At 38.3% G+C, this 27,982-nt stretch overlaps 1 protein-coding gene across 2 annotated transcripts in view; it reads left to right on the top strand.

Annotated features, from left to right (window-relative positions):
* The first annotated feature begins 227 nt into the window (after positions 1 to 227).
* Positions 228 to 27,982, top strand: part of RECK (reversion inducing cysteine rich protein with kazal motifs) — an 85,599-nt gene continuing 57,844 nt past the window's right edge. The window contains exons 1-6 of one of the 2 annotated variants that reach the window (XM_047831348.1): positions 228 to 379; positions 12,708 to 12,766; positions 15,789 to 15,863; positions 16,781 to 16,817; positions 19,295 to 19,380; positions 20,793 to 20,840. In XM_047831348.1, coding sequence (XP_047687304.1) covers positions 280 to 379; positions 12,708 to 12,766; positions 15,789 to 15,863; positions 16,781 to 16,817; positions 19,295 to 19,380; positions 20,793 to 20,840 — 405 coding nt within the window. In that variant the 5' untranslated portion in view covers positions 228 to 279. Of the gene's footprint in view, positions 380 to 12,707; positions 12,767 to 15,788; positions 15,864 to 16,780; positions 16,818 to 19,294; positions 19,381 to 20,792; positions 20,841 to 22,106; positions 22,164 to 27,982 lie in introns of those variants that run through there. The other variant, XM_047831349.1, reaches the window with a different exon arrangement.

Here is a 27,982-nt window from a genome sequence, read left to right as displayed (position 1 = left end):
GAGCCCTTCCAGCTCTGACATCGTCTGATTGGGGAACGCTGGCTGCGGGACTCCGCTACACAAGCCGTCACACAGCTGTGTCCTAACAAAGAGCCGGGGTCTCGGGAATGTTCCCGCCCCCAGCAGGTTTTGGAACCTCCCAGAGGCCGAGGGGCGGGGCCTGAGCGCGCCGCAGCCAATCACTAAAGGTCCAGGGCGCCGGGGCGGGGCCTCCGCGAGCAGCCGCGGCGGCCAGGCTGGGTCCGAGCATCCCGTGGCTCCGGACCCCCTGGCCCGGACATGGCGGTCGTCCCGGCCTCCCGGCGAGGCGCGCTGCTGCTTCTCCTGGCCGTGGCGGAGGTCGCGGAGGTGGCAGGGGGCCTGGCCCCGGGCAGTGCGGGTGAGTAACTGCTGGAGCAACGGTTCGGGGCGGTCCGGGGCGGCCGCCTCAGCTCTCCAAGATGGCGCGGAGCAGGGGGCGGGGGTGCGCGCGACCCCCAGACCTGGACCTAGTGCGGTGACCCAGGGTCCGGAGGTCCTAGCGGGCGGGAGGGGGCGTCGAGACGGGACGAGCGAGGAGCCCTCCTCACTCCCGCTCTGTCCGCCGCGGTCATCTGCTGCCCTGGGAACAGTGACCCGGGTTCGAGGCCTTGCTCTGTCACCCACAGGGCAGGGGCCCCCGTCTCGGCCCTCAACCCCACACCGGGCGCAGGTCTCTGTCAGAAGAGGGTGAAATGCCTTCGCCCGGAACGGTGGCGAGGGTTGGATGGGATTTCCGAGGTGCAGGCGCCTTACCGCCGCCCTGGCCAGTTGTAACTTGACCCTCGGTTCAGTAAGGCAGACCTCGGGCGGCGAGCGTTGATGGGGCCCACAGCCTGCCAGGTTCAAGTCTCTGAAGAGAATCGGCCCGAGCCTGCTAAATCCACTTCTGCTGCCACCCGCGGTGGGTGCACTGTGTGTCCAAGGCAGCGCTGGGCTCTGGCGGGAGACAGATTAAAAATCAGTAAACTCTGCTTTCGCGGGGGGAGGGAGGGGGCGGCTAGCAGGCTTAAGGAGAGCTGTGTTCTTGCTCTTGAGGAATTAAAACAAGAATGGATAAGAAGTTGTTCAGTGCTGGTAGAGTATCTCCCACGTGCCGGGCTTTAGGAGTTGATGCCAACTCCTGCCCTCTGTGAGCTCTCTGGCCAGGAGGTGGGGTACCGCCGGACACAAGCCGCTGGAATTCAAGGCCAGAGTGTCCAGAGGAGATGGAAGGCTGTGGGTGCACAGAGGGAGAGAGATGACATCCATCGAGGGTAGGAGGAAAATTGAGAGATCCTCCAACTGCGCCCACATTGAAAGATGGCTGGGATTTATACATGCAGAGTGGTGGGGATGTGCATTGCCTACAGGCAGAGACACGTAGAAAGAGCAAAATCAATCCCAGCAAGGTTTTAAGGCAGTTTACAATGTTAAAAGTTTCTTTTTTGTTTTTGTTTTAAGAAAATAAAGTATTTAAAGGTGGGCGAGAATTGTGTCAGGAACTTGGGATTAGATGGTTAATTGTAATGGGGTTCCAAATTTAGCTGTCAGTTAGAAATCAAAGGAGAGGAAGAGAGAAAATAGGAATATGCTGTGTATTCTTGGCTAAGTCAGCTTACCTTTCTGGGCCCCATTTTTTCTCATTAAGTTGATCTAAAGCATTTCAAAGTTATGGCCCATAGAATACTAGTTGTCCATTCTCATCCCACAACCAGTTGATTCTGTGGGAAATATTAGAGTGGAGTAATTAAGAATATCTGAACAAGTTACTTAGCCTTAATCTTTCTGTGTGTTAATATCCACAGTTACTATATACGGTGCCTTTTGGATTTTATTGTGAGAATTAATTGAAGTAATACATGTATAGAATTTAGAATAGCGTATAGTAAGCACTGAAATGTTACCTATTACATATGTTTGGGAAACACTGCACATTGTACCCTTCTCTTATAAATTCACAAAACATGTTAGAGTCACGATAAAGGGTCCAAGGATGCTATAGTAAAGAAACTTGTTTGCTGGGGGAATGGGAAAAAGACTGCTAATAGGTATGAAGTTTCTTTTAACAAAAATGAAAATGTTCTGAAATTAAGTAGTAGTGATGGTTGCACAACTCCATGAATATACTAAAAACAACTGAATTGTACACTTTACTATTTTAAGTTTGCTTATTTATTTAAATTTTTTAAATGTTTATTTATTTTTGACAGAGATAGAGCATGAGTGGGGGAAGGGCAGGGAGAGAGGGAGACACAGCATCTGAAGCAGCCTCTAGGCTCTGAGCTGTCAGCACACAGCCCTACCCGGGGCTCGAACTCACAGACCACGAGATCATGACCTGAGCTGAAGTCGGACACTCAACCGACTGAGCCACCCAGGCGCCCCTAGTTTGTTTATTTATTTTGAGAAAGACAGAGATAGAGTAAGCCAAGAGTGGCAGAGAGAGAGAGAATCCAAAGCAGGCTCCGAGCTGCCAGCTGTGGAACCTGATGTGGGGCTCGAACCCACGAACCATGAGATTATAACCTGAGTGGAAACCAAGAGACTTAACCGATTGAGCTGCTCAGGCACCCCGAATTGTACGCTTTAAAAGGGTGAGTTTAGGGGGGAGCCTGGCTGGCTCAGCTAGTAGAGCATGTGACTCTCGATCTCCAGTTGTAAGTTCAAGACCCAGGTTGGGTGTAGAGATTACTTAAAAGGATATCTTTAAAAAATAAATAAAAGTCAAAAGGTGAATTTAGTGGTCATGATTGTTAATGTATAAACTAAGGCATATTAAAATTTTTAAGAGTTTATTTGAGCAAAAATTGATTTGAATCCAATAGCACTGAATGGGAAGTGACAGGAGCTGGAGGAAAGATTTTCATAGAGAAGATGTGGAAGCAAAGCAAGGAAATTATTTGATTGGCTATAGGTTAAGAAGTTGCCTTATCCAGAAAGCCCAGGTGGCTGTTTGTGATTGGTTGGCCTTAGGTTTTGATTTCTTAATCTTGAGGTATTATAAACTTAGGTTTTGGCCTGTATAAATAGGCTACTGATACTGAGGCATTAAAACCACCTCAGTCTAATGGCCTTCTTGTTTAATTAATGTAACCTGATTTGTATCTCAACAATTATAGAAAAAAAGAGATTCGTTTGCTTATAGAGCTCTTTTTTTTGTTCATGACACCTAAAGGATGCTTTAGAAAATGCTGGGCTAGATAATTTCTAAAGACCCTTCCAGCTCTAAAAGTCCATGACAGCATAGAGTTTGCATTGTTTGATAAAAAAAAAAAAAAAAATTTCAACTTTGAGCTAAAAGTGAGATTTGTTCCTTGTACTAAATTCTAGGAAGCATGTATTGCCTGGTCCTTACATAAAAGATATTGAATAATACAGTGGATAAAAGCTTCCACTGTGGATTTCAATCCTAAATAAAAATTGAGAACAAAATATTAAATTGTATTTCACTGAAGGCTTGCCTGGCTTTTATTCCTGATCAGTCTTCTTTTTCCTCTCCAAGACTGGGTACTCGTGTATCCTCTGGTATAAGGCTTTACAAGTCTTATTTGTTCTTAGAGATATTTATTGCTATTCCTGGGGGTGGAGGTGAAGAAATGATATTACTTACTCAGTGATTATTTTGTCTTGTGAAGTTTGGCCACACCTCTACATTGGAGTAGTGCCACTCTTCCTATCCCAGTGTACTTTCCAATCTCAGCCCCACACGCTGCCCCCCTACCCCTGCCCATTTCTAATGTTCTCTTTGAAGGATGGGATGGGACCCTATGCTCAGGTCTCAGGCTCTGTGTGTCATGGCACCTAATAGTAGCTCTGTTTCTATTTAAGATGTTTTGTAATAGTATGAAAGAAGGAAAGATGTAACATTAAGGGCTAAATTTCAGTAAGTTGACATTTAAGGAATTATGTAATAGCCTAGAATCCTGAAAAAGAATGTAATGAATTTTAAGTTAGAAAAAAGCAAACACTATCTAGAGGAAAGTAATAAAAAACAGATTCTCTTCACAAAAACATATCTTGGCCCACATTGTGGAAAGAGCTAGGATTGGTGATAGACCAGATACAGTTTATTCTGGTGTGCTGAAAAAAGTTCCTGTCTCATATCCCTAGATTTAAGCAGTTTCAATAATCATACTTTTCACCAAAAGTGTGCCTCTTCTAGACAAAAAGTGGGACAATGTCAAGGAGGTGGTTATTACATACTTGAAATGTAGTTTTTAAAAGAACAAAGCATACTGCACAAGTTTGTCCATTTGAAAAATACTTATTGACTGTTTGCTACATGTCAGGTGCTGTTCTAGATACAGGTTTGCTGCTCTCAAGGAGTTTCCATTCTACCAGAGGAGAGATAGACAATCAACAGATAAATAAGATGATTTTTGATAGTGATAAGTATGCTATGAAGGAAACCAGCTGATAACAGAATTGTGTGAGTAGAGGGGGGAGTTCTTTACATAATGATGAGAAGAGAGGCCTCTTTGAAAAGGTAAAGTTGAGCAGCAAAATCTGAAGACTAAAGGTCTTAAGAAAGACAGAGATAGAGACCAGGAAGTGCAGAGGCCCTAAGGCAAGAAGGAACTGTTTGGTTGCAGCATAGGGCACAGGAGAGTAGGCTAGAGCTAACGATGCTGAGCCTTGCAAAAAGCCACATAAGGATTATTGTGCATTATTTTATTGTGCAGAAAGAAACTGGTAGACTATTATGTAAGAGATATAAGCTTTGATTTATATTTTAGATCACTCTAGCTGCTGAATGAAAAAAAATGCGATTATGGTAGGGTAGGAGTAAAAGCAGGTTAACTAGAAGACTTCTGTAGTAGTTGAAGCAGGAGATAATGGTGACTTAGAGTGAAGTGATGGTGGGGATAGAAGAGGAGAAGTTCAAGATATATTGCTGATGGATTGGATGTGGGAAGTGAGGGAAAGAAAAATTAAAGATTATTTGTAGATTTTTTACCTTGAGCAATTTTGTAAAACATGATGCCATTTACTGAAGTTGGGAAGATGGGTAGGAGCAGATTAGAGGAGAGTTGGCAGGTGAGCCAAGAGCATCAAAAGTTCTGTTTTTGTATATAAGATAGATATTAGGAATAACTGCCCTAGGTCTATTGCTCATTAAGCTAAATTTCATACCTGTCAGTAATCCATTAAGCAAATATTTGTTAAGCTGTTAAAAGTGCCAGACACCGTGATAGGCACCAGATACAAAGTGATATGCAAAAACAGACATAGTCTCTGCTTTCATGGGGTTTATCGTTTAGTAGGAAATTCAGACATTTAAATATCACCAATATATGTATATCTACATTGCTAACATTATGTGATTATAGTAGTATGTATCAGTTTATATTCTAAATCTGGAGAGTATTTCTGAGGAAAAATGCGATTTAGTCAAGTATATAGCACATAATGTGATGGGTGCTGTAAAGCACACAGATAACATGAAGACATCAAGAAAAGTATAGTATTAAGAGAAACTTTCTCATTATGGAATATACCACTAGGAGCCAGACTTTATACTTTTAGGTTCTTTGTTTTATAGATGGGAGGCCTGCAGCATAGAATGAGCAAAGGAGTTATCCAAGAATACTGGCTATTAGCATCCGTGAGGAGGACCTTAAGGAGAGTCATTTGCTTTAGTTGTTTCATAATGATGAATGTCTAGGTTAAGGGTTTTTTGACCCTCTAAGGGAACAGAAACCAAGGTAGCTCAGGATTGGGGGCTAGTTGTGTAGCATCTAACAGGGAGACACATGGAAATCCAAAGGTAGGAAATTCAGCAGAGCAGCCCTGAGGGATGCTGTGGGAACTGGAAAGCTGCCAGGAGCTAAGACTGCTGTTAGGGACAGTCTCTCTCTACCTTTCATAGCTTCTCGGTGCATCTCTTGCATTTCCCACTCACTCTCCACCAACCAGCTTCTTTTTACTCATCGTTTCTGTACTACCATAAAATTTCAGCTTCCCCTGCCCCAACTCTTCTTAACCTATGGCTGCAGGGCCCATCCCCAGCTGGCTGCATACTTCTGTGCCTGCGTATGTGATTGTCCAATTTATCTTTTGTTCTAGGCCAAAACCTCTTATGATATTGCTAAATTATGGGTTAGTCACCATATGAAATGTGGTACTAAAGTGTTATGGTGGGAGAAATAAAACTTTTTGTACCTTTTGCTGGTAAAAGCCTTTGTATAACTAGGAAATTGTTACTTATTAACCAATGAATAACATTTTTTGAGCTGAACATTATGCTAAATGGATACAAGAAGTTTACAGTCAAACTGGGGATACCATAAGTACACACATGATATGGTTAGAGAAGATTGAAATGTTAAGGTTGCCAGTTCTGACTAGAATATCAGGGCCAAAAAATCAACGTTTATTTATTTTTGGGACAGAGAGAGACAGAGCATGAACGGGGGAGGGGCAGAGAGAGAGGGAGACACAGAATCGGAAACAGGCTCCAGGCTCTGAGCCATCAGCCCAGAGCCTGATGCGGGGCTCGAACTCACAGACCGCAAGATCGTGACCTGGCTGAAGTCGGACGCTTAACCGACTGCGCCACCCAGGCGCCCCTCAGGGCCAAAAAATCAAACAGAGCTTGGAGTTATTGGTACTAAGAGTTGAGGTAGGATTTAAAAGTTGAAAGTATTTGGGATTTAGGTCAGCAGGGAAAGGGCACTAAGCATTTCAGTCAGAAGGCAGTGTTCAAGGTAACTATAGGCTTTCCTTGTTGAAAAATAATAGAAGGTCAGGGAAGGTAAGGTTAAAGGAAGATTTGCAAAGTTTAGAATTGGAATCGCAAGAGGCCATTGTGGGCCCTTTATTAGAAGAGTGACATTATGAAAGGTCTATGTGGCAGTCATATTGGTAATTGGGAGGGGGAAGGGAGTTATTACCAGAAGACTTTGGGCTGCCCTCTGTAATCCCATATTGTCAGAATTATCAGAAGGTTTTTGAAAAGACTAGAAAGAAATATGTCAAAATGTCAACATAGGTTCTGGCAAGACAGTGGGACTATAGATCATTGTTCTTTTTACTTTTCAAAGCTTGGAGTTTCTTAGTGAAAAAAAAAGAATTATTTTAAAAATTTAAATGAATATAATTGGCTGTTTGGCAGGCAATGGAGAAGGATATCTGTAACTTGCCAATAATTCAGAAAAAAAATACATATATCTTTCTAGATAAATAAAGCAGTATGACAAAATGTTAGCAATGTTGAATGCAGATAGTGTGTATATGGGTAATCACTTTACTGTTTGGCTCTTCCTTAGGTGATAATATATTTTGTATATAAACCCAAACGTACACATATCTTTAAAGGAATAAGTATAATGATTGCAAGAATGTACTTCTAAGTTGAAGATGTAGTTGTCATTTAAATGCTTTAAAAGTGTCAATTTCCAGGCTGTTTTGAAAATAAAAATATGATTAAAAGTAAGATCAGAGGCACCTGGGTGGCTCAGTCAGTGGAGTGTCCAACTCGATTTCTGCTCAGGTCAAGATTCCAGGGTTGTAAGAATGAGCCTTACATCAGGCTCTGACCTGAGCTTGGAGCCTACTTGAGATTCTCTCTCCCTCTGCCCCATGCCCCAGCTTACACACATATGCACTCTCTCTGTCTCAAATTTTTAAAAAAAAATGTTAAAAAAGAAAGTAAGATCAGCTTTTAAATGTTTTATTTATTTATTGCTTTAAATGTTTATTTATTTATTTTGAGAGAGAGAGTGAAAGAGTGCACATGCAGGCGAGTGAGTGCGAGCAGGGGAGGGGCAGAGAGAGAATCCCAAGCAGGCTTCAGGCTGTCAGCACTGAGCCCAAGGCGGGGCTCTGTCCCACCAACCCAACCATGAGATCATGACCTGAGCCTAAATCAAAAGTTGGTTGCTCAAACAACTCAGCCACCCAGGCGCCCCAAGATCAGTTTTTTGTTAACATGTCTTTTTTATTTAGAATGACCTTTTCTAGTATCAGCTCAGATTTAGTTTTTTTCTCAACAGTGTGGGATATATATATATATATATATATATTCTGTTTTAGTAATTCTTTAGGAAGACATTAATTAGGAGGAATCTTTATTTTCTTTAGAAAAGAAAACAAGAATAGCTTTTAATTAACTAAATTGAATTATAGCTTTTAGGAGGTTTTTGTGGCAAAATTCCTTTTAACTTCAAAAATCCTATAATTCTATGAATATTTTAGTTTTAGATTAGGGTGTGTATTTGTTGTTTTAAGTGCTGGTTGGTCTTAGAAGTTGCATTTTTCCCTTGTGGCTGGAGCATGTGCTTCCTGCTTACTTGCCTATCTTTAGTACACATGTGACCCAAACTATTAGCCAAACCTTGATGTTTCTAATTATTAGGTAATTCTGCTTGGATGTTTCTAGATTGTACCTCCTTAAAGCCAATATATATGTCTTTTAGCAATCTGTTTGGGTTTTTGTTTTATTAATTTTATAATTACAGACTCTTGGAATAAGAGTGCAAAATATGACACTTGTCCTTATGTGTCGTTAATGAGGATAACACCTGAGCTTTGTATTTTCATAATGTGAATATCAAATTTTATTTTGAACTAATTTACCTTTATCTGTTCCATTCCATTTCATGCAAATAAGCAGGTTTTAAACTATTTTTCTTGAAGAATAAGAAATTAGTTTAAAAACAAATTATAAATACAAAGTATTTTTAGAATCCATTGCCATATAAAAACATAAGGCTTTGGAGAGTTTTTTTGGATTCTAATTGTTAAATGACCCAATTAACCCATTTTAATAGCTCTAAAAAAGACAAAGACCTTTAATTACCACGTTAATTGCATTTGAATCCCTTCTCCCTATTCTTAATGAAGGCATATGAATTGATGTCTATTTGAAGACATTTATTTCTTGAAAAATATGCAGTGTTAAAGATTCTAACAAGTTTCAAAGGAAGGAAAATGTGCGCCAATGTAATAATGGCTAAGGTTAAGAAGAGGGTACGGAAAATGTGATGGAGTTTAGGTCCCCTGAGCCTGTTCATGGAGGGTGGCAGCCCTCTCAAGGGAGGAAATGCACTATTACAGAGGAATGCTCCATTGGGAGGGGGAAGGGGGTTATTACCAGAAGACTTTGGGCTGCCCTCTGTAATCCCATATTGTCAGAATTATCAGAAGGCTTTTGAAAAGACGAGAAAGAAATATGTCAAAATGTCAACATAGGTTCTGGCAAGACAGTGGGACTATAGATCATTGTTCTTTTTATTTTCCAAAGCTTGGAGTTTCTTAGTGAAAAAAAAAGAATTATTTTAAAAATTTAACTTTGGGGGTCACTACATTGTAAATTTGACCTTAACTATTAAATAGGAAAAAAATAGGCTTTTATATTTATGTTTTTAATAAAACTTTCCATTGTTATTGGACTTTTAATTATAACACATTTTGTTTCTGTTCTGAAATAGACCTTTGCTCCAAGAAACTGTTTTTCAAAAATCCCCAGGCCCAAATCAGACTCTTGTCTGCCTGATTGTTTACTTTTTGCTAAGCTTGTGCTTATTGGGACCATATGTTATCCTGAGTTATCTTTGCTCACGATCAGCTGGATTTTTTGCCCTCAAATGACCTTTGTGTTAGAGGCTAGTAGAAAGTGGCAATTTCTACAGGACTTCAAAAGAGTACATCATTATCACACAGGAGAGCCTTTTTTGTGTTTTGTTTTTCTTTTTCCTACCTGCCCTCCCCATTCTAATGAGTAATGAGGCTGGGGACATAACTAAATCTTAGAAGTTGGGGGTGGGGGGAAGCTTAGCATGGCATGGCAGGGAAGAAAGGGTGTTTTGAGAAAGCCTCATGAGTGATTGCCCCCCTCTCCCCTCGAATTAAAGTTTCTAAGAAAGTTAACTATAGCTTTACAAACAAGGGACTTTTTCTTCTTCTGATTTAGTGACATTTTTATATTCTTCAGAATTTGTAAGTCAAGCGTTTAGAACTTGAAGCCACTTTTTTTTTTCATAGAAATAATATTGGAAAGCCAGCCCCACAATCGTCTTCTATGGAACAAAACTATAGTAAAATATGCCAGTAGTGTCATATACTCTGACACTGTTTTATAGAGAACAATTTCCAGTTTTGAATGTAGAAGGCTTTCCTTGTAAGATCTAAAGAGGACTTATTTTATTCATCTATTTATTCTTTCCTTCCCCCCATACAAATCCTACCTTCACTAAAAAAGCTCTTCTTTCATCTACTTTGTGTAATGAAATTGTATAGATTGCATTTGAAGAGATTATGTTGCAAATTTGTGTTTTAAACTATTGTATCAGATCCAGCTGTCTGAAGTATTTTCATCTTCTTGTCTCTTTTGACAGCCCCTGATCAATCCAGCTAGCTGTATCTTTTTTCCAGTCAGGTCCACTCTAGAATAATAACATGTCCCTGCTGATTATCTTTATAGCCAATTTATGCATTTCCTTAGGCTTGTAATGCTGCTTGGCAACATTTCTCCTTTTCTCTAATTTCATGTTTCTCCAATTGGTATTCTGAAATTTAGGAAGTGGCATGAAAAAAATGTTCTGTGCTCTGAGAAGTCTGTCTACTTGGATCCCTTTTTGGGAGATTAATAATATATAAACATATTAAAGGCTTTGGTCCTGCAGTAAGGAATTCTCTGTAACTTTTTTTAGTCCTTATTTCCCAGTTTATTTGAACATGAAATTTTTCTCCTGAGGGATAGATATTAAAAGTCATGAGTAGAATACAAGTTTGAGGGACCTATTTATAGTTGCCTTTCTCTATTCTCTGAAGCGACTGTTCCACACTTCTACAATTTCACCTCAAGCCCCCAACCTCATCTCAACCCTTTTTGTTTTCAAACCTAATCTGTGTTTCACTAAAAAAAAAAATGGAGGCTGTCAGCTTTCCTCTTAATTTATTAGTGAGTGACCTTATATCCTACCCTCTTGTCTAGACTTTGTTCTACCATCAGACCGGATAAAGTCAGAGAACATAACATTTATTCACTGTTGTATCCCTAGCCCCAAACTCAGTGCCTTTTCTTTAACCCACATCCCTTTCTGGCAATCACTTCATTTCTCGAATCTCCTATTTCATCCACAACTGTGTGTATGACAGTTCAGTTCTGACACTAACCACCCAGAGTTAGAACAGACTCTACAGGTTAAAGAGCATGATGCTGAACAACACAACACTTAGCCCAGATACGAGCTGCCCTTAGGAGTCCCCAGGCCACCCACACTTCTGAACAACTGGCTATAAATCCGGGCTTCCCACAACCACCCCAGAATCAGTAATTCACTAGAATGATGCATAGAGCTCAGGGAAGCGTGATAGTTATGATCACAGTTTTATTATCAAGGATACAAATCAGGAAGACCAGCCAAATGAAGAGACATACACAGGATGAGGTCTGGGAGGAAATGCAGAGCTTCTGCGCCTTCTCCTCATAGAATCACCCTCTTGGCACACTAGCATCTTCACCAACTAGAAAAGGTCCCCTGAGCTTTGAAATCTAGTATTCATTAGAATTCCATCATATAGATAGACATGGTTGATTGGATTATTGGCCATATGGTTGAACTTGATGTCCATTTCCCTCTCCTGCTGGAGGTTGGGCTGATGTCCTGTGGCTCAAAGCCCCAGCCTTCTAAACATAAGGCTAGTGTTTCTGGCTAGGCCAGTCCCCATCCTGAAGCTATCTGAGGGGGGAGTCCACCTCACTAGCATAACAAAGATACAGCTATTACTCTAGAAATTCCCAGGATTTAGAGTCTTTCTCCAAGGAATCAGGGACCAAGGCCAACTAAAAAGGGGGAGGGAGGATTTTCTTAACTTGATCCTGCTTCCTCCTGTAACTGCTACTCTCTTTTTCCCTCCCATTTCTGCCAGACTTCTTGAGAGCCTTTATTTGTTGTTTATACTTCCACACCTCTGGTTTACTCCTTAGTATCATTCACTTCTTCTCCACAGAATACCTTTTGAGGATTACTAAGTGGCCATTTCCGTTTTTGATTCTTCAATCTAACTTGTATGTTTGGGTGCATGACACTACTCCCTCTTCTTAATGCTACTCTCTCGAGGCTGACCTACCCCTCTGACTGTTGCATCTCTGTCTCTTTCCTTGTTCCTTCCCATGTCTCAGATTTTGTGTTTTTTGAATTTGGTGCTGTGGTCACTTCTCACTAGAACTCTCCCTAGACAATGTCACTCGTTTCCATGTACTATACCTCCTTTATACTGATGACTTCCAAATTGGATCTTTAGGCTTGACTTTACCTGCAATCCAGGCTTGAATTTTCTGATTTTACTGGAATTTCCATCTGGGTGTCCGATAGGAACCTTATATTTAACATGTCCAAAACAAAATTCACTTCCTTTTTATCGCTTAGTCTTACATTATAGGCACAATAATAGAATCTAGCCTATAGAGTAATTATAAGGATTAAATGAGGTGTAATGCATAAAGCAAATTTAGTAAAATTCTGGCACACAGAAAGTATGTATGACCATCTCCCCTGTTAGCCTGCAAGTTTCTTTAGGGCAGGGACCATGTCCTCAAACCCAGCATTGACCTTGGCTTGTGATAGGTATGTGGTAAAAGTTTGTTGAGTTAAAATGAATAATAATCTGTTGAATAAGTGTTTTGTGTAGCCATCTGATTTAGTTTAATCATCGTTTTAAATTAACAGTGGGCAACATCTGGTGTTTATTTTTTCTCCTAGGTGCACTGTGTTGTAATCATTCAAAGGATAACCAAATGTGCCATGACGTATGTGAACAGGTAAGCTTATGTAATAATTGTTAAGGCTATTGGTTATGTAACTGTTTATGTGAAGTATAATTGTTTCGGAGAAATCTGTTGGACAGCACCTTAACCAAGTGATCACAGTTCACATCACCAGTAATGGAACAAATTAATGTGTGTCTGCTGACATGATGCACTGAAAAGGAGCACAGCATCTTTAGTAGGATTCCTGCCAAAAATGCATTACCTGAATCATTGAGGAAACAATAGGGCAAACCAAGATTGAGGGATATTCCTCAAAACAACAGCCTGAAGTCTTGAAAGTTATCAGTGTTAAGAAACTTCAAGATTAAAGGGAACTACAGAGATATGACACTAAATGCAATATGTGATCCTGGAATTTAAAAAAAAATGCTATCAATAACGTTATTGGGATAAATTGGTGAAATTTGAATATGGGCTCTAGTAATAATGTATCAATGCTGTGATCCTAAATTTGGTGATTGTATTGCAGTGACATAGGACAGTGTCCTTGCTCTTGGGAGATAACATGCTGGGATTTAGGAATAAATGATCATGTCTGTAATGAATTATAAAATGTTCCAAAATAGCAATAATATCTGTGTATGTAGAGAGAGTTAAAGCAAATGTTGCAAAATATTAATAATGAGTAATCTACATGAAGACTATGTTGGTGTTGTACTGCTCTTCAAACTTTACTGTGAATTTGAATTTTTCTGGTTGAACCTTTTAAGTAAAATTCCACTGAGACAATACCTGGTCATAAAGTCTGCCTTTCTTTCATCCCCTTGGTTGTGTAGTGCTGGCCTTGGCACTTGAGAATGAATGGCCTCAATTGCCTTTTAAAGAGTTTTCAATAATGTAGATTTTGTCACTGCCTAAAATTTAGAGAGCTACCTAACTGGGATTAAAACTTCTCTCAAACAATATTGTGAATTTAGAAAGATTTTGCAAGATACTCTCTAATTATAAAACAAGACAGTGACTCAGCTCATCTAGGTAACTGCTAGAGACTTCATGTCAAAACAATATAGCAAATTAAGTTTTCTGCAAATTTACTGCCAGAACAGTAGCTTTTAAAAGCAGAAATGGTCCCTAGATAGTGTCACCATAAGGGAGCTTTTAAAATAGTTCTGCTGCTTTTGGAAACACTGCTTTCCTAACTTTGCTTATTTAATGAATAAATCTGATCATTTATCCTGTAGAGTTTCTCACAATCTGAATTATGCTGTTTGTAACCCATGATATCATTTAATGTGTTCCTCTTTCCTCTGTATGTCTTAGTAAGTGGTAGGTAGATTTAAAGCAGGGCTATCCAGAGAGCTTTCTGCAGTGATGAAAATATTCTGTATCTGTGTGATTCAATATAGTAGCCACAGCTATATGTGCCAGGTAAACATTTGAAATGTGTTTAAAGAAGTTGAGGAAAGGTGTGCCTAGGTGGCTCAGCCAGTTAAGCATCACTTTTGGTTTGGGCTCAGATCATGATCTCATCGTGGGTTCTAGCTCTGAGTCAGGCTCCTCACTGACAGTGTGGGGCCTGCTTGAGATTCTGTCTCTCCCTCCCTCTCTCTCTGCCCTACCCCACTTGTTTGCACTTACTCTCTCTGTCTCTCAAAATAAATAAATAAACTTAAAAAAAAAAAAGAGATTGAAGAGAGAGAAGTTTGAGGAACTGAGTTTAAATTTTATTTGATTTTAACTGATTTGAGTTTGAATTTAGATGGTCACACATGGCTAGCAGTTACCTAATGAGACAAGTCCAGAGGCTTGATAAGATTCAGGTTAGGTTTTTGTTTTGTTTTGTTTGTTCAGCAGATCTTATAATGTTTGTGTCTGGTTGTCTCTTTTTGTAATTAACATTACAGCCATTCTTTTTTTTTTTTTTTTTTCAACATTTATTTTTTTTGGGACAGAGAGAGACAGAGCACGAACGGGGGAGGGGCAGAGAGAGAGGGAGACACAGAATCAGAAACAGGCTCCAGGTTCTGAGCCATCAGCCCAGAGCCTGACGTGGGGCTCGAACTCACGGACCGCGAGATCGTGACCTGGCTGAAGTCGGACGCTTAACTGACTGCGCCACCCAGGCGCCCCTACATTACAGCCATTCTTGATAATTGCCTAAATGCATTAATTCACTAGGGGTTGCAAAATGGTGATATTTTAGCTCTTGTCACTTATTAATTATAGTTGATAGTTTGGGAGAAAAATGGCTATTAAAACTAACTGGAGGTAAATCCTTTTTCATTGTCCTTAGCATTCATGGATTTCACAGTCTTGACTATTTACAGGTAACCATGAAGTTCTGTCTGATACATGTAATGGTTTATAATTTACTGAGACATCAAGTTGTAATCACATTAATTAAAGTTCTATTTTGGAAGAGAGCCAGTTAGCCTGGTGAACAAACTTGTCAGCTCCTCAGCATCTTTATTAAAAATGACTTTGTGCCTCCTGAAATCACTGCTGCACTATATGATAACTAACTTGGATGTAAATTAAAAAAAATAAATAAAAATGAAAAAGTAAAATAAAAGCCCCTACCCCCCCACCATGACTTTGTCTCTATTTAATGCCATTTTATGGAAGTTTGTGCCATAATGCTATTCACAAATTTGTTCGTCACTAATATCAAGGATATGACATAATCTGTTTTACATTGTCATCAGTTAACTAAAAGCAGTTTATAGAACAGTTTAGAATGAACTTTTTTTTTCTTTTCTGTTTTCTTCTTTCTTTTTCTCCTTTGTTCTCCAACAGATTTGGTAGCCCGGTTTTCTCCATTTTTGGTCATTAGAAAAGGGTCTAGACTTGCATATATGGACTTTCTTGATTATTTGCCAAACTAACCAACCTTTTAAGAGATGTTAGCTCAGCTTAATTTAGATCTTTCAAAAGGTTTTCCATTTATAAAAGGAAGTTGGAAAATATTCTAGACAACTGATAAGTATAGAGGACAATAAATTTTGCCCATTCTTATTTCTTACCAAAAAAAATGCCACAAAAACCTTTTGTTTTGTTTTGTTTTGTCAAATAGATATTCTCCTCAAAAAGTGAATCCCGACTAAAGCATCTGTTACAGCGAGCCCCAGATTATTGCCCTGAAACAATGGTAGGTCTTGTTTAACTTAACTATGGAAGCTTTTGTCTAAATGAAGCCATCTAATGAGTTAACTCCTTGATTCAGGAAATTTTTCAAAATGGTTTGAGGTTGTGATCAGATTAAAATGTTCGATTTAGCAAGGTACTTTTAAAAGATCATCACACAGATTGCTCGGTAGATATTATCTTTCATCTTTTATCATTTATCCTATAATGTAGGTATAAAAATAATATTAAATGTACATGTATTGCAGTCTTTAAATTTCATTATAAAGTTTATCTGGAATTTGGAATTTTACTCATTATTTTGACAATTTTATGAAAACCATAGTAACTAAATCTTATATTTATTTTGATTTTCAAAAGTTAAATTTGGGGTAAGGGGAAATGTGTGATTTCTCATTATTCCTATCTTCCCATTTTTTGGTGTACTATAGATATATTGGCTTGCCTGTCTGAATCATGTAACTTAACATGTCTCCAGTGCTGGGGCCATTCTCAGTGTTCGGGATATTCATGGGCTAGGCTCAGGAAGTCTGAGCTTACATGAGACAGCCTTTTTAGATACGGTAGCTTGCATTATGTGAGGCGGGAAATGTTGATCAAACAATTCTGACTGACACATTTGCCTTTACTCGCTCTACAGACACTTTGTCTTTTGCTTAGAAACAGTGATTCCAGTAAGCATCCTGAGAACCCAGACTCCTCATTAGTGCTCTTAGATGGGAAGATGGGAAAAGAGCAAGCAATATTTTTGCATCTCAGTTTTATTTTTTCCCCCTGAATAGCTGCTTGATACTCATGTAGTCTTAGAACATTGATTAAATAGAGACAAACATAATCAAATTAGCTGTACATAATTTCTGTATGAATTGTCATATTTAGGAACTGGTTATATAAAAAGCCTTTTGGTGATTGCAATTTTAGGTTGAAATTTGGAGTTGTATGAATTCATCTTTGCCAGGTAAGCAATAGCTAAATAACATTTGGCATTTTATCTTTAAAAACTTATTTTGTGATTGTAAAATCTGTGTCTTAGTCCTGTAACCTAATGTATCCCCTTGAGTTCCTATCTTCTCTTTTTGGTAGGCACCCAAATTTTCAAATGTATAATTTATTCTCATTCACTCAGTAATTAATTGTGCTCTTGTCTCTACTTCTACCATTCTAGTGAAACTGGTCTTTGCAAGTTCACCGGGATCTCATGGTACCTAAATCTTATGGCCTTTTCTCAGTACTTATCACCTTTGACTGCCTTGCAGCACTGTTGACTATTACCTCCTTATGACTCCACCTTGGCCTCATGACCTTATCCTCTCTTACCTCCCCTCTCCCCCCATAAGGACTTGGGTCATTCCTTCCCTTTTCCGTCCACACTTACCCTGATAATTGCTTTCCTTCCCAGAACTGTTAACTAATCAGCCCTGGGAAGACAACCTTCAAATCCAAGTTATAGCTCACGACTTCTAGACATGTCTACCTGGATCTCTGCATCCTGGTGACAACTGAAGTGCAAACCTAAAACCAGACTCATAATGGCCTGTCTTGTGAATGACACTAGACTGGAATCCCTCAAGTTACCTTTGATTGCTTTTTCTTTTTAGCTCTATTGACTCTCCCCTGGGAAAATCTTGCATCTGTCCTTTCTACTCCTACCATTATTGTTATGCTCTTGGGGTAGACTGTTGTAACAACCTTGTAGCTGGTATTTCAACATATCATAGCTGTCCTCCCCGGCTCCTTCAAAAAGAAGAAAATCTCTCCGGGGATATCCACTTCCATCAAAATAAAGCTCAGACTCCCTAGCCTGGCATTCACAGTCTTCCAGTTCTGGTTAAAGCCAGTGCCTTAAAAGGAAAAAAGGAAGTGTATTTTATGTATCTCTGAACTCTAAAGGCTTTCACACTGTTTGAAGTTTGTATTTCAAACAAGTTGGACTATTTGCCTTCTTGGAATTGGCCATATCCTTGCTTGTTCTCTCAATTATCCCTCTACCTAATGTTCTGGAATTATTTGTATATAATATATATCTAAGATAGTATACCTCCATATGTAATCTCCATAATTGGATAAATCATATATTTTATCTATTTCATAGCCCATACAATACCTAATGAGTCCTTTGTACATAATATTACAAATGCTTATTGGACAATTTAATAGTTTCTAAGAGGCTACCAGGTGTATGGAAGCAGCAATATACTGCAGTAGGGTATAAAAGTTCACAGAATTTATGACCTACGTTGGTTCCATTCAAAATAATGAAAATGTGAGTGATTCTGAAAGTAAGCACCAGAGATTTAGAGGAAACTGTACTAAGCAATGGGGCTAGATGCAAGTCTCTTGCCCTTTGTACCATTAAAACATGTAGGGATACAGAAGCTTACGATACTCAGTATTTCTAGCCAATTTTAAAAATTGGGGTGGTTTATAATTTTCAGAGCTTTGTCCATCTGCAGGCCATTTGTTTACTTTTGTTTTTTAGCAGAATGTTTCTATTTGTTGTGTTAAGTCCTAATTTCATTTGGACAACTATGTTAGCTATTGCATTGAATTCTTTATACCTTCAATTTAATATATTATTATATTAAATAATAATATAACTTAGATGTGAATTTGCAGACATATGTATTACATGGAAGCAGTGTAAAATATTTCTGAAAATAGATAAGGTGAAATTTGCCACATGCTATGAGCATATGTCTTTTCTCTTTTCATAATTACTACTTGTGTCTCCTAATTTTATCCTAGGAGTCATTCGTTGACATTTATACTTGCAAAAGTGGATATAAAAAATTCATTAGAACACTTTTTATAATTGCATCACCTTTCGATATCACAGTAATTTGGTTGGAGAACAGCTGCTGAGTATAAACTGCAACAGAGTAGTCATTTTGCCCCATAATTAAGTGTACCCACCAAAGCCCATTCTTACCCACAGAAGATGTATTTTTCTGTTCAATAAGTATCAATTTCTAAACAGCATCATAGGTTTTACACCATTCTAGTTACTTAATATTTTGAGTACAATAATCCTTATGCCCTTTTTGTTTGTTTGCAAGTTAAGTTAAATTGGAATCTTTGCCTCTGATTCAGTCTTTGCCTCTGATTCACTCTCCTTATTTTCCTTAACCTGTGTGTCCTGTAGAGATGCTGTTTACCCAAGAGGGAGAGTGATCTAAAGAGAGTTTAGGGTGGGCAGAGGAAAGAGAGAAAAAAACAGAGCACCTGGTAATTATGCTGTAAGGGCCTCTGAGAAGACTGGCAGCATTGGGAGTAAGCAGGGGAGGAGGGCCTTAATAATTTTGAGGCCTTGTTATCTGAGCTAGTTTTCCTGTAGACACCTGCTTTGACTTTTACTGGTATCCACAAACCAATTGGGCATGCCATTTGTGTTTCTTACTCCTTATGACTGAAACATTTGAACTTTTTGTTTTTAAGGTGTGTTTAAGAAGTCTGATGGCTGGGTTGGCTTAGGCTGCTGTGAACTGGCTATTACCTTGGAGTGTCGACAGGCATGCAAGCAGGTAACATGGCAATCAGGCTCGTGAGCAGCATGGGATACAGTTTGAGTATTAGCTGCGTCTATGTCTTGGACCTTGCCTACCTCATACCTTTGGAGGGGTGACCCATAAAAACTACAAATTTAGCATTTCTTACATAGACCACTTCCTTTTAGACTTGCTGCTTTCTCATTTGTGGCTGCTGCATGTAAGACACTCAACCTTCTCTTATTCTTTGTTAACTTTTCTCTGCCCTGCAAAGAAAGAACATTACAGGAGCCGAGGCCTTTTGTACTTTCCTGTGGTCATGCTTAGTCAGTGCTGAGTGACTCCGAATGGTTGTGTAAATTTAGAGTATGCTTGGATGAGAGCAGATGACACAGCTGGCTTATTTCGCTTTCATCTTCCGTTCTCTCTTTCATCATGGGTTTACCCTGGGCATGTTCTTTTATCCCTTCTCTGCTCCTGAGGTGAGCATGACTCCTACGGTGAACTGTGACTTCTCTTTGATCTGATAGATCTCTGGTCCAATTCAAGTTGAGTTCTTCCTCACTGTGTATATTTTCATAGTGGTTCCTCAGAGTGCTGTGGGAGAACTGGTCTCCTAGCTCCTCATACTCCCAAGCGGTGAGAGTAGATTTAAGTGGGAAATTTAGATGGACCTGAAATCACAGCTGGAGAGCCTTCTCTTACTTTCTTCTTCTAGTGACTGGTTTCTGGACCAGAGTACATGAGACATGGTGTCACCTTTACTTTCATACAGACCACTGTGCTGTTTAGCCTGAGCAACACTCTTTGAGCAGTGTACAGTCTAGTGATCTGCTGCTGTGCTCCAGCCATTGAGGTGAAGCTGAGGTGCAGAGGCTTGAACTGTAATGGATGGGGGGTGGGAGGGTGCATAAAGAGAATTACATAAAAATTACTTTTGTTAATTGCCTTACAAAGCCTTTTCCTCTTTAGTTGCCCCCTCCATTGCATATGGATCTTTGCTGAGGAAATTGGCTTGTAAGTCAGTAGGAGAATTTAGAATATGAAGGGTTAAAGAAAAAGCAAAATATAAATGCCCTGGCAGAGCTTCACAAGAAAATTTGCTACAGAGTGGATTTCAACTAAGAAAAAAAATTCTCTGATTTACATTTTCTTCAAAGTCATCTAGTTTCTGAAATAACAAAAGGACCCTGTTATTATGTGAGATTAAAGCCATAAAAGAGCAAAGCTTTAGCATATCGGGTAGGTTCTGGGGCTGATGTTTATTTTAAAGAACTTGCATGAAATTTGTTTGTTGTATTTTAGGAACTTTTAAATATTAGAGCATAAGGTTTTTCTTGATGAAATAAAGAATACCAAACCAAGTAACATATATTAATTTGTGTTCTTTTTGTCCTGTGTTGAATAGTATGTGTAATACATTAATGGAGAAATTTGTTATCTTTTAGGCATCTTCAAAAAATGATATTTCCAAAGTTTGCAGAAAAGAATATGAGGTATGCATTTGATTTAACAACTTTGGATAGACCAATTCAGATATTATCAGAATTGATAAAAATCACTTAAATGTTCAAAATGAATTCATTCTTACATAAATTACCTTTTACTTTACAGAAAATATGGCCTTATTGACAAAATGTAGCCTTATCATTTACCTTGTTTAGAAATGTCATGACTTTAATTGACTTGTCAAAATTGAACATTAAATTTAAGGAAATGCCCTGTTAACTATACATGAGTTAAAAATAAAATCTTAAAGTTAAAAAATATTTTTCAAGAAATGTCTGAATCACATATACAGAGGCTTTAACCTATATTGTATTCATAACAGCAACTGGTTATACCCAAGTGTAAAATAGTTTTTCTAAAGTTCCATATACTCTTTTGCCCCCTTTCCTATGCCTTGATCCATGCAGGTATCCATCTTTATTAACTGTCTCTAATTGGAAGAAATAAAATCACACTGCCAGTGTGAGTAGCTTCAAACTTTTGCAGCTCTCGCATTTGGTGGAAAAAAGTAGTAAATTACAAAGGCTGTATTAAATCTGAAGGATTCTTGTCTCCCAATGGTGGTATTTCAAGCACTGTGGTATGTAGATGGGTCAGTTCCTAGGGAGGAGGTAGAGGAGGTATTTCATGTCATGCAAATATGTACAGAAGATTGTCCCTGATGTGAAAAAGCTCCTCATTGGACTACTTCCTTCAGTTTCTAGAAGTCCATTGTTAAATGTGACATTATTGTTTTACATAGCGTAAGACCATGCAGTTAAGGATACTTACATGCATATTCCTCATTCATCATTTTACCTATAAACATTGGGATTCCTATTGCTTTTAATAGTCTGTATTCTCTTGGAGAAGAAAGAACAGGTCTCTTAACAGCTTCTAGATTATAGTTCTTTTTTTTCTTTTCTCAATGCCTATAATTATATCTCTTGATTAATATTTTTAAATTGGAAAAATCTTACCATTTGTCCCTTTGTACTGTTTGCTAAGTTATATCTGTTTCTCTGAAGACAAATTTCCAAATTAATTGCAACTCTCCTCTGTTCTTATGAAAAGGAGCCTTGCTGCAAAGAAATAAAAGAGCTTTCTTTTTTTTTCTTATCTCTCTACCTTTAAAATAACTAGTATTAGTTTCTCTTGAACAAAGTGGCTAACTGTGATAATTCCTTCTTTTCTCCCACATGATGTCTGACACTGTCCATCTTCTGTAGCCTGTCCTCCATTATTTTAGTGTGCTTCCTTCTCTTGTCTGGATTTCTGCATTGCCCTAGGAAGTCTGCCAGTATGTGTTGATGAAGGACGGGACAGGAAAGGTAAGAGAGATAAGTTCTGTCCTATGAGAGAAATACTAAGGATAGTTTACTTTTCCAGTCTATCCTCCCTTACTGGCCTAGAATTAAGCAACTATTTTCAAAAAATCTATGCCGAGAGGGTTCTTTTACACATGTATATATATATAAAATATATATATAAAATATATATATATATACATGTGTAAAATATATGTGTAAAATACATATATGTACTATAATATATATAAGAAATATACATATGTAATATAAATCCATTAAAAACTGACCCTATAAATTATTAAAGATAATTCAAGACAATTTGATTTCTTATGTATTACTTAGAATTAAAAGAGAGACAAGAGCACTTTAATGCAGAAGGAGGGTTCTGTATTATAAACCCCAAATAACAGTCACTCTCATGATTATTAAAATCTAGCCTAAAGATAATGACTATTTGTTATAAAGTGAATTGGGTAAGTTTGGTGTAGTGCAGCCTGTTTTAACGGGATTGGTTGTTTATCACCGTAAGAATAATTTATAAAATTAGGCTTTTAATGTTTTTTCCTTGACCCTGGAGTGGTCCTTGGTGTGAACTTCCGGATATGTGAGCTGTTCCTTTAGGCTAACAATTTTAGGAGTTAGCATTTACCCTGAAGTAGGTTGTATAGTTTGATTAGAGAGATTCAGAGAATGAGTAATTTTATTTGAGCAGATTTCCTGAGAAATTTACTTATATGCATAAAGTTAAAAAAACTTTAATGCCATTTAAAATTCTGTTTTTTCCAACCAAGCTAAGATAAACCAGTTAAATGTAAAGCATTGTTCTGTCTGATTTTATAGATCTAGTTTCTTATGCGAAACAACATTTATTGAATACCGAGGGGTAGTGCTATATATTAGAAAGAGCATAAACTTTGGAGTTATACCTAATTCTGAATTCTAGTTAAGCTACTTACTTATTACTAAAGAATTATATCTAACTGAGTGAAAAATTAAAATATATACTGTCCACACAAATCAGAAAGCAGAGTGAGCACGTTTGGTATACTTTGGTAAAAAGACTGTGGATCAAAAGCATGGTAGCAAAAATGTACATGGCTTGTGCAGGGGACAGAAAGAAAACGGGCCTATTTAAGGCTGTGAATCTGTGCTTGGATAGGCAAAAATCGGACCAGATCCTGGAAAGATGATATTTTAGAGCTCAGGTCATCATGAAGTAGAGGGGGATGATGAAGATTCTGTAATAGGCCAAAGTAACAAGTCCATATTTTAGAAAGCTAAAGCCTTAGTTGTGTGCATGCTAAGTTTTAGATCCCCCAGACCCCTCTAACTTAGCTAAAAGTAGATAAGGCACAAAACTAGGATGATAAGAGTAGAACCAAGTATTCAGGAATAACTAGAGATTTGAAGGCACAATCCATCAATAGCATTTGTTATGGTGGGTTGAATAGAGGAGATAATATTCAGGGAAATAGTAAAAAAAAAAAACCAATTATTTGTGAATTGGGAGGTAGACTCAAAGAAATTGTATGGACAGGCAGCATAGAAGGACAGACTGAAAGAGAGTTTAAGGGTTTTGGGAGATAAAATGTCCTAATTGGAATACTAGAAGAAAAGAGAATATGGGGCAGAGGCAATATTTAATGAAGCCCAACAAATCCCCAGCAGGATTAAAAGGGAAAAAAATGCATATATTACAGACATACCTCATAGCCAAAGATCTTAAAAGCAGTCAGAAAAAAAAAAAAGACTTTGCCTTCAAAGGAGACTAACAGCTGATTTCTCAATAGCAACAGAGGAAGCCAGATGCAGTGGAATGACACCTAAACTGTTCTGAAAGAAAGTAATTAATCAACCTAGAATTCCATATCCAGTAAAAATATTTTTCAAGAAAGAGGGCAAAATGAAGGTCTTTTCAGACAGCAAAACAAAGAATTGCTATTACTGGATCCTTTCTAGAAGTCCTTCTCTAAAGGAAGTTGTAAAATGTCTTTTTTGAGATGCAAAAGATAATGGGAGAATGATGAAAATACAAAGTGGCTAAATTAAAATACAGATTATAAAAAACAATAATAAATGATGTATTCAGTTTTTAAATAAGTAACAAGTAACAGCAACAAGAGCCTATTATGTTGGGAAAGGAGTTTAAAGAAATGGAGGGATATTGAGTGTTAGGTGTTTTTAAATGTAAAAACCCGTATCTCAGAGGTAGTGAATACAGGACTAAAGAGAGGAAGAATGATCACGCCCAAATCAACTATGACGTAACCCTTGAATCTTGAGAGTAAAAAAAAACCTCAATAAAAGAGAAAGTGTTCAAAAAAGTAGAGAGCTGCTTTTTGAAAATTATTTTTTTAGGGAACTGCAAGAGAAGGATCCAGAAATCGATTAGGAGGACCCTACCTGTGTTAAATAAGAGTATTGGAATGAGATGTTCCAAGAAAAAGAGAACTAACTTCCTGTCAATGGAAATGTTCAAGCAAAGGCTTACTGGATTCACACACATATCATGGAAGGGATTTCTGCAATGGATGGGAGATTTGGCTAATCTCCCAACTCTGCAGTTCTCTTTCTGACCCAAACCTAAGAAAGAGTACTTCTTTCAGTAATTAAGAGTACTATTTTCAGAATCACACATTTTATTAGAGCCACCAGTATCAACCAGTGGCTTGATAACTCTGACAAAGACATGTTCAAGTGTCATGGGCATGCTTAGTTCTAGGTTTTCCATGCATTTTCACAGGCCTGGGCCTTTGGCTCACCTAGAAGCATTAGGCCACGTGGATTCATAGATGTGTGATACTAGAACCAGGGCTGACATTCAAAATATTCAACAACTGGAATGACCGAGGCACCAACAGAACAGATGCTGGCTGTAACCCATCGGTACAGCCACACTAGTGCACACTGCCTCATTAGAACCAAATTACAGACTAATTCATGCTTTCTGCGAGATGTGAGACATCTAGTATATTTTTTTTACATAGTCTCTGTCTGCAAGTTGGCTGAAAATATTTTCTTCTAGCCACCAAAATGGTAATTAAAATTTTTTTGTTGTTCATAGTTTCTTTCTTGATTAAGATAAACATTAAGGTGATGTGTGGGTGATGAATTTCCAGAGAGTTGGCAATGGCTGTAGAGTGATGAGACAAACTTTAGTTTTGGGTTCATAAATCTATTTAATACCTTTATGGCAGGCTTTACTGCCATTCTTTTAACATAATGGTCATAAATATAAATACCTTTCCATTTGCTGCATGAGCCACTGAAATACAGTGATACAAATTTGTCATCAGACTTTCACATTTTTACTTGTTTCTTCCTTTCACAGATCCTTCTCTGTACTTTTCTTTATATTCTCTTTAGAAATATCATTTTCAATTCTCTCCTTTCTTTCTAGCATTTTTTTTGTCCATTATTTGATGTAACTTCATTAAGAAGGTGAGAAACTATGAAAGAAAGTAGGAGGTATTTTTGTGAGGACTCACTTTTTTTTTTTTTAACCTTAAGGCATTTAGGTTTTAAACTAAACAGTTGCTAAACAAAACTAAAATAACGTTCTGTCCTGGGGCTCTGGTTCTGTGAGAATGCGAAGATAAAATTAAGACTCTGAGGAGATATTAAAAAGAGGCTCTAAGAATCATAAAAACAAAGATGGCCAGCCTTGTGAGTTTCAGAGCCATTTCTGTCAGCACCATCCTGTCAACACACAGCTCAGTGTGTAAGAGAAAGGTGCAGATATGTGTTAATTTTTATTTTTTGAATATTCACATGTTCAAAACTAAAAATGGTGTACAATAAAAAGTCTCATTGTAACTTCCTGTACTACAGCCACCCAGTTCCTAAAGTCACTAGAAATATTTGTGCTTATAAAAGTAAATATATATAGTTTTCCTCCATCTCCGTAGCACAAATGATAGTTTGTCACATCCCTGGATGCCAGTGTTTAGTACATATTTATGTTTGCCTACACAGGCTGTACAGTGTATTCTCAGGAAATGTCACAATAAAATATCCTGCTTTAAAGATTTCTATGTATTAATTTTACTTTGTTCCTTTTTCTCTCAAATTAACCTTGATTCTAGATTTACTACCAGAAGCATAAAGGAAAGGGATGAAGAAATAGCCCTAAAAATTTAGAGATAAGATAGGGATGTCAGGGCCAGCAGGATTCTCTGGACAGCTTGAGGCCTGCCACGCCTTATGTGATTGGATCTGTTCTACAGTGCTTTAAGAATAGAGTAGACCATCTTGCATGGCAGACGACAGTCTAGGCTGTTGATAGTCAGCTTTGGGGGATTTAGCAAAAAGAATGTGGTACTTTGCCCCATCAAAGCCTTCAGGACCTAAATGTAAAGCTTCTTTTAGTTAGTTCTAAGGAAACCCCAAGAATTGGCAGAATATAGTAATAGAAGACTGTGAATGGGAGGCTTGTAAATGACAGAATGCTGTACTGATACCCTGTATCAGAGTCAACATGAGCCGTTACCTGCAGCTGATGAGCTCCAAAAAGAGCGAAACCTATTAGGTCCTGCAGTACTGGCTTAAGATATATAAAACCTTCATTATGTTCCATTTGTATGTGGGGTTTTTTTTGGTCATATTTTGTATTAGAAGGGAATAACTCCTATTCAGTCTCTGTGCTAGAATATTTCCTCTCTTGTCCTTTCTTCTCAGAAGTCACATGAATGAGATCATCCCAAAGGGAAATCGGAGTTTGATTAGATTGTGACCTGGTCTAATCTAAATGGCCAGGTTTTTCTCCCTAGGCAATCTCATCTACTTCCATAGTTTTAATTGCCCCAATATGATGACAATTCTAGAATCTTCTTTGCTAACCTCTTTCTCTGAGTTCTTGAATCACTATTGGATATGGATACTTTTGATGTTCAACTCGCATTTCAAATCAGCCGAACTGATTGTTACTTTCCATCCTTCCCTCCACCCTACTGCTACATAGCACACACGTGCATGTGTGCGCCCGTGCACATACACACACACACACACACACACACACACACACACACACACACACATCCAGAACAAAAACTTACCATTTTTTTCTTACATTTCCTGTTTGGTTATTCCACTATAGTGCTCCCAGACACATAAACTAAAAGCCCTAAGAGGTATTGTCTACTCTTTCCTCTTTCTCACCACCTCCCACAAATAATTGGTTATCAAGCCCTGAAGATTTACCTCCAAAATACATCTTAAGTCGGTCTCCTTTCCAGATCCTCGGTTACTGCCTCAGCTCAGGCCCCTATACCACTTTTCTGGACTACAGTAGCTGCCAAACTAGCTTTCCTATCTAATTTCTCCTCTTATTTACTCTCTCCACTTCTCCTAAGATGATCTCTTTAAAGACCAGATATGGTCATGTCACTCCCTTACTTAAAACCCTTCAATGGCTCACCTATGGAATATAGTTCATGTTCCTCGGCCTGGTAAACTAAGCTTTTCTCCATCTAACTGCTGACTCTTCTCCTTTACACTTCAGTAGTATGCTACTTGTGATTTCCCAGATTGTTACTTGTAGTTGGACAACCTGTTTGTGCTACCTAGGATTCCCTCTCCCTGATTCCATCCTATTACCCACTCCAGTGGTATGCTGGAGCCAGCTCCTACTAGCTAGAGAAAACTGCTTGTTAAATATTCAGGAATTTTGCCAGCCAGTTTTTAACCCGAAATCAGCTATGATGGGGCGTATTTTCACCACAAACATCAGTAAATACTACAAATCAGGACTTTCCCTCCACCCCAAGCCCTGCAAAAGTTGGTCCTAGCACACCAGTACTCCCGTCCAACTGGCAACAACCTTTGCCTTAAATTCTGGCTTA

Source organism: Prionailurus viverrinus, chromosome D4 (genome assembly GCF_022837055.1).
Source record: "Prionailurus viverrinus isolate Anna chromosome D4, UM_Priviv_1.0, whole genome shotgun sequence".
In the NCBI taxonomy this organism is placed as follows: domain Eukaryota; kingdom Metazoa; phylum Chordata; class Mammalia; order Carnivora; family Felidae; genus Prionailurus; species Prionailurus viverrinus.
The sequence above is the reverse complement of the archived record's forward strand: the minus strand, read 5'-3'. Positions and strand labels throughout refer to the sequence as shown.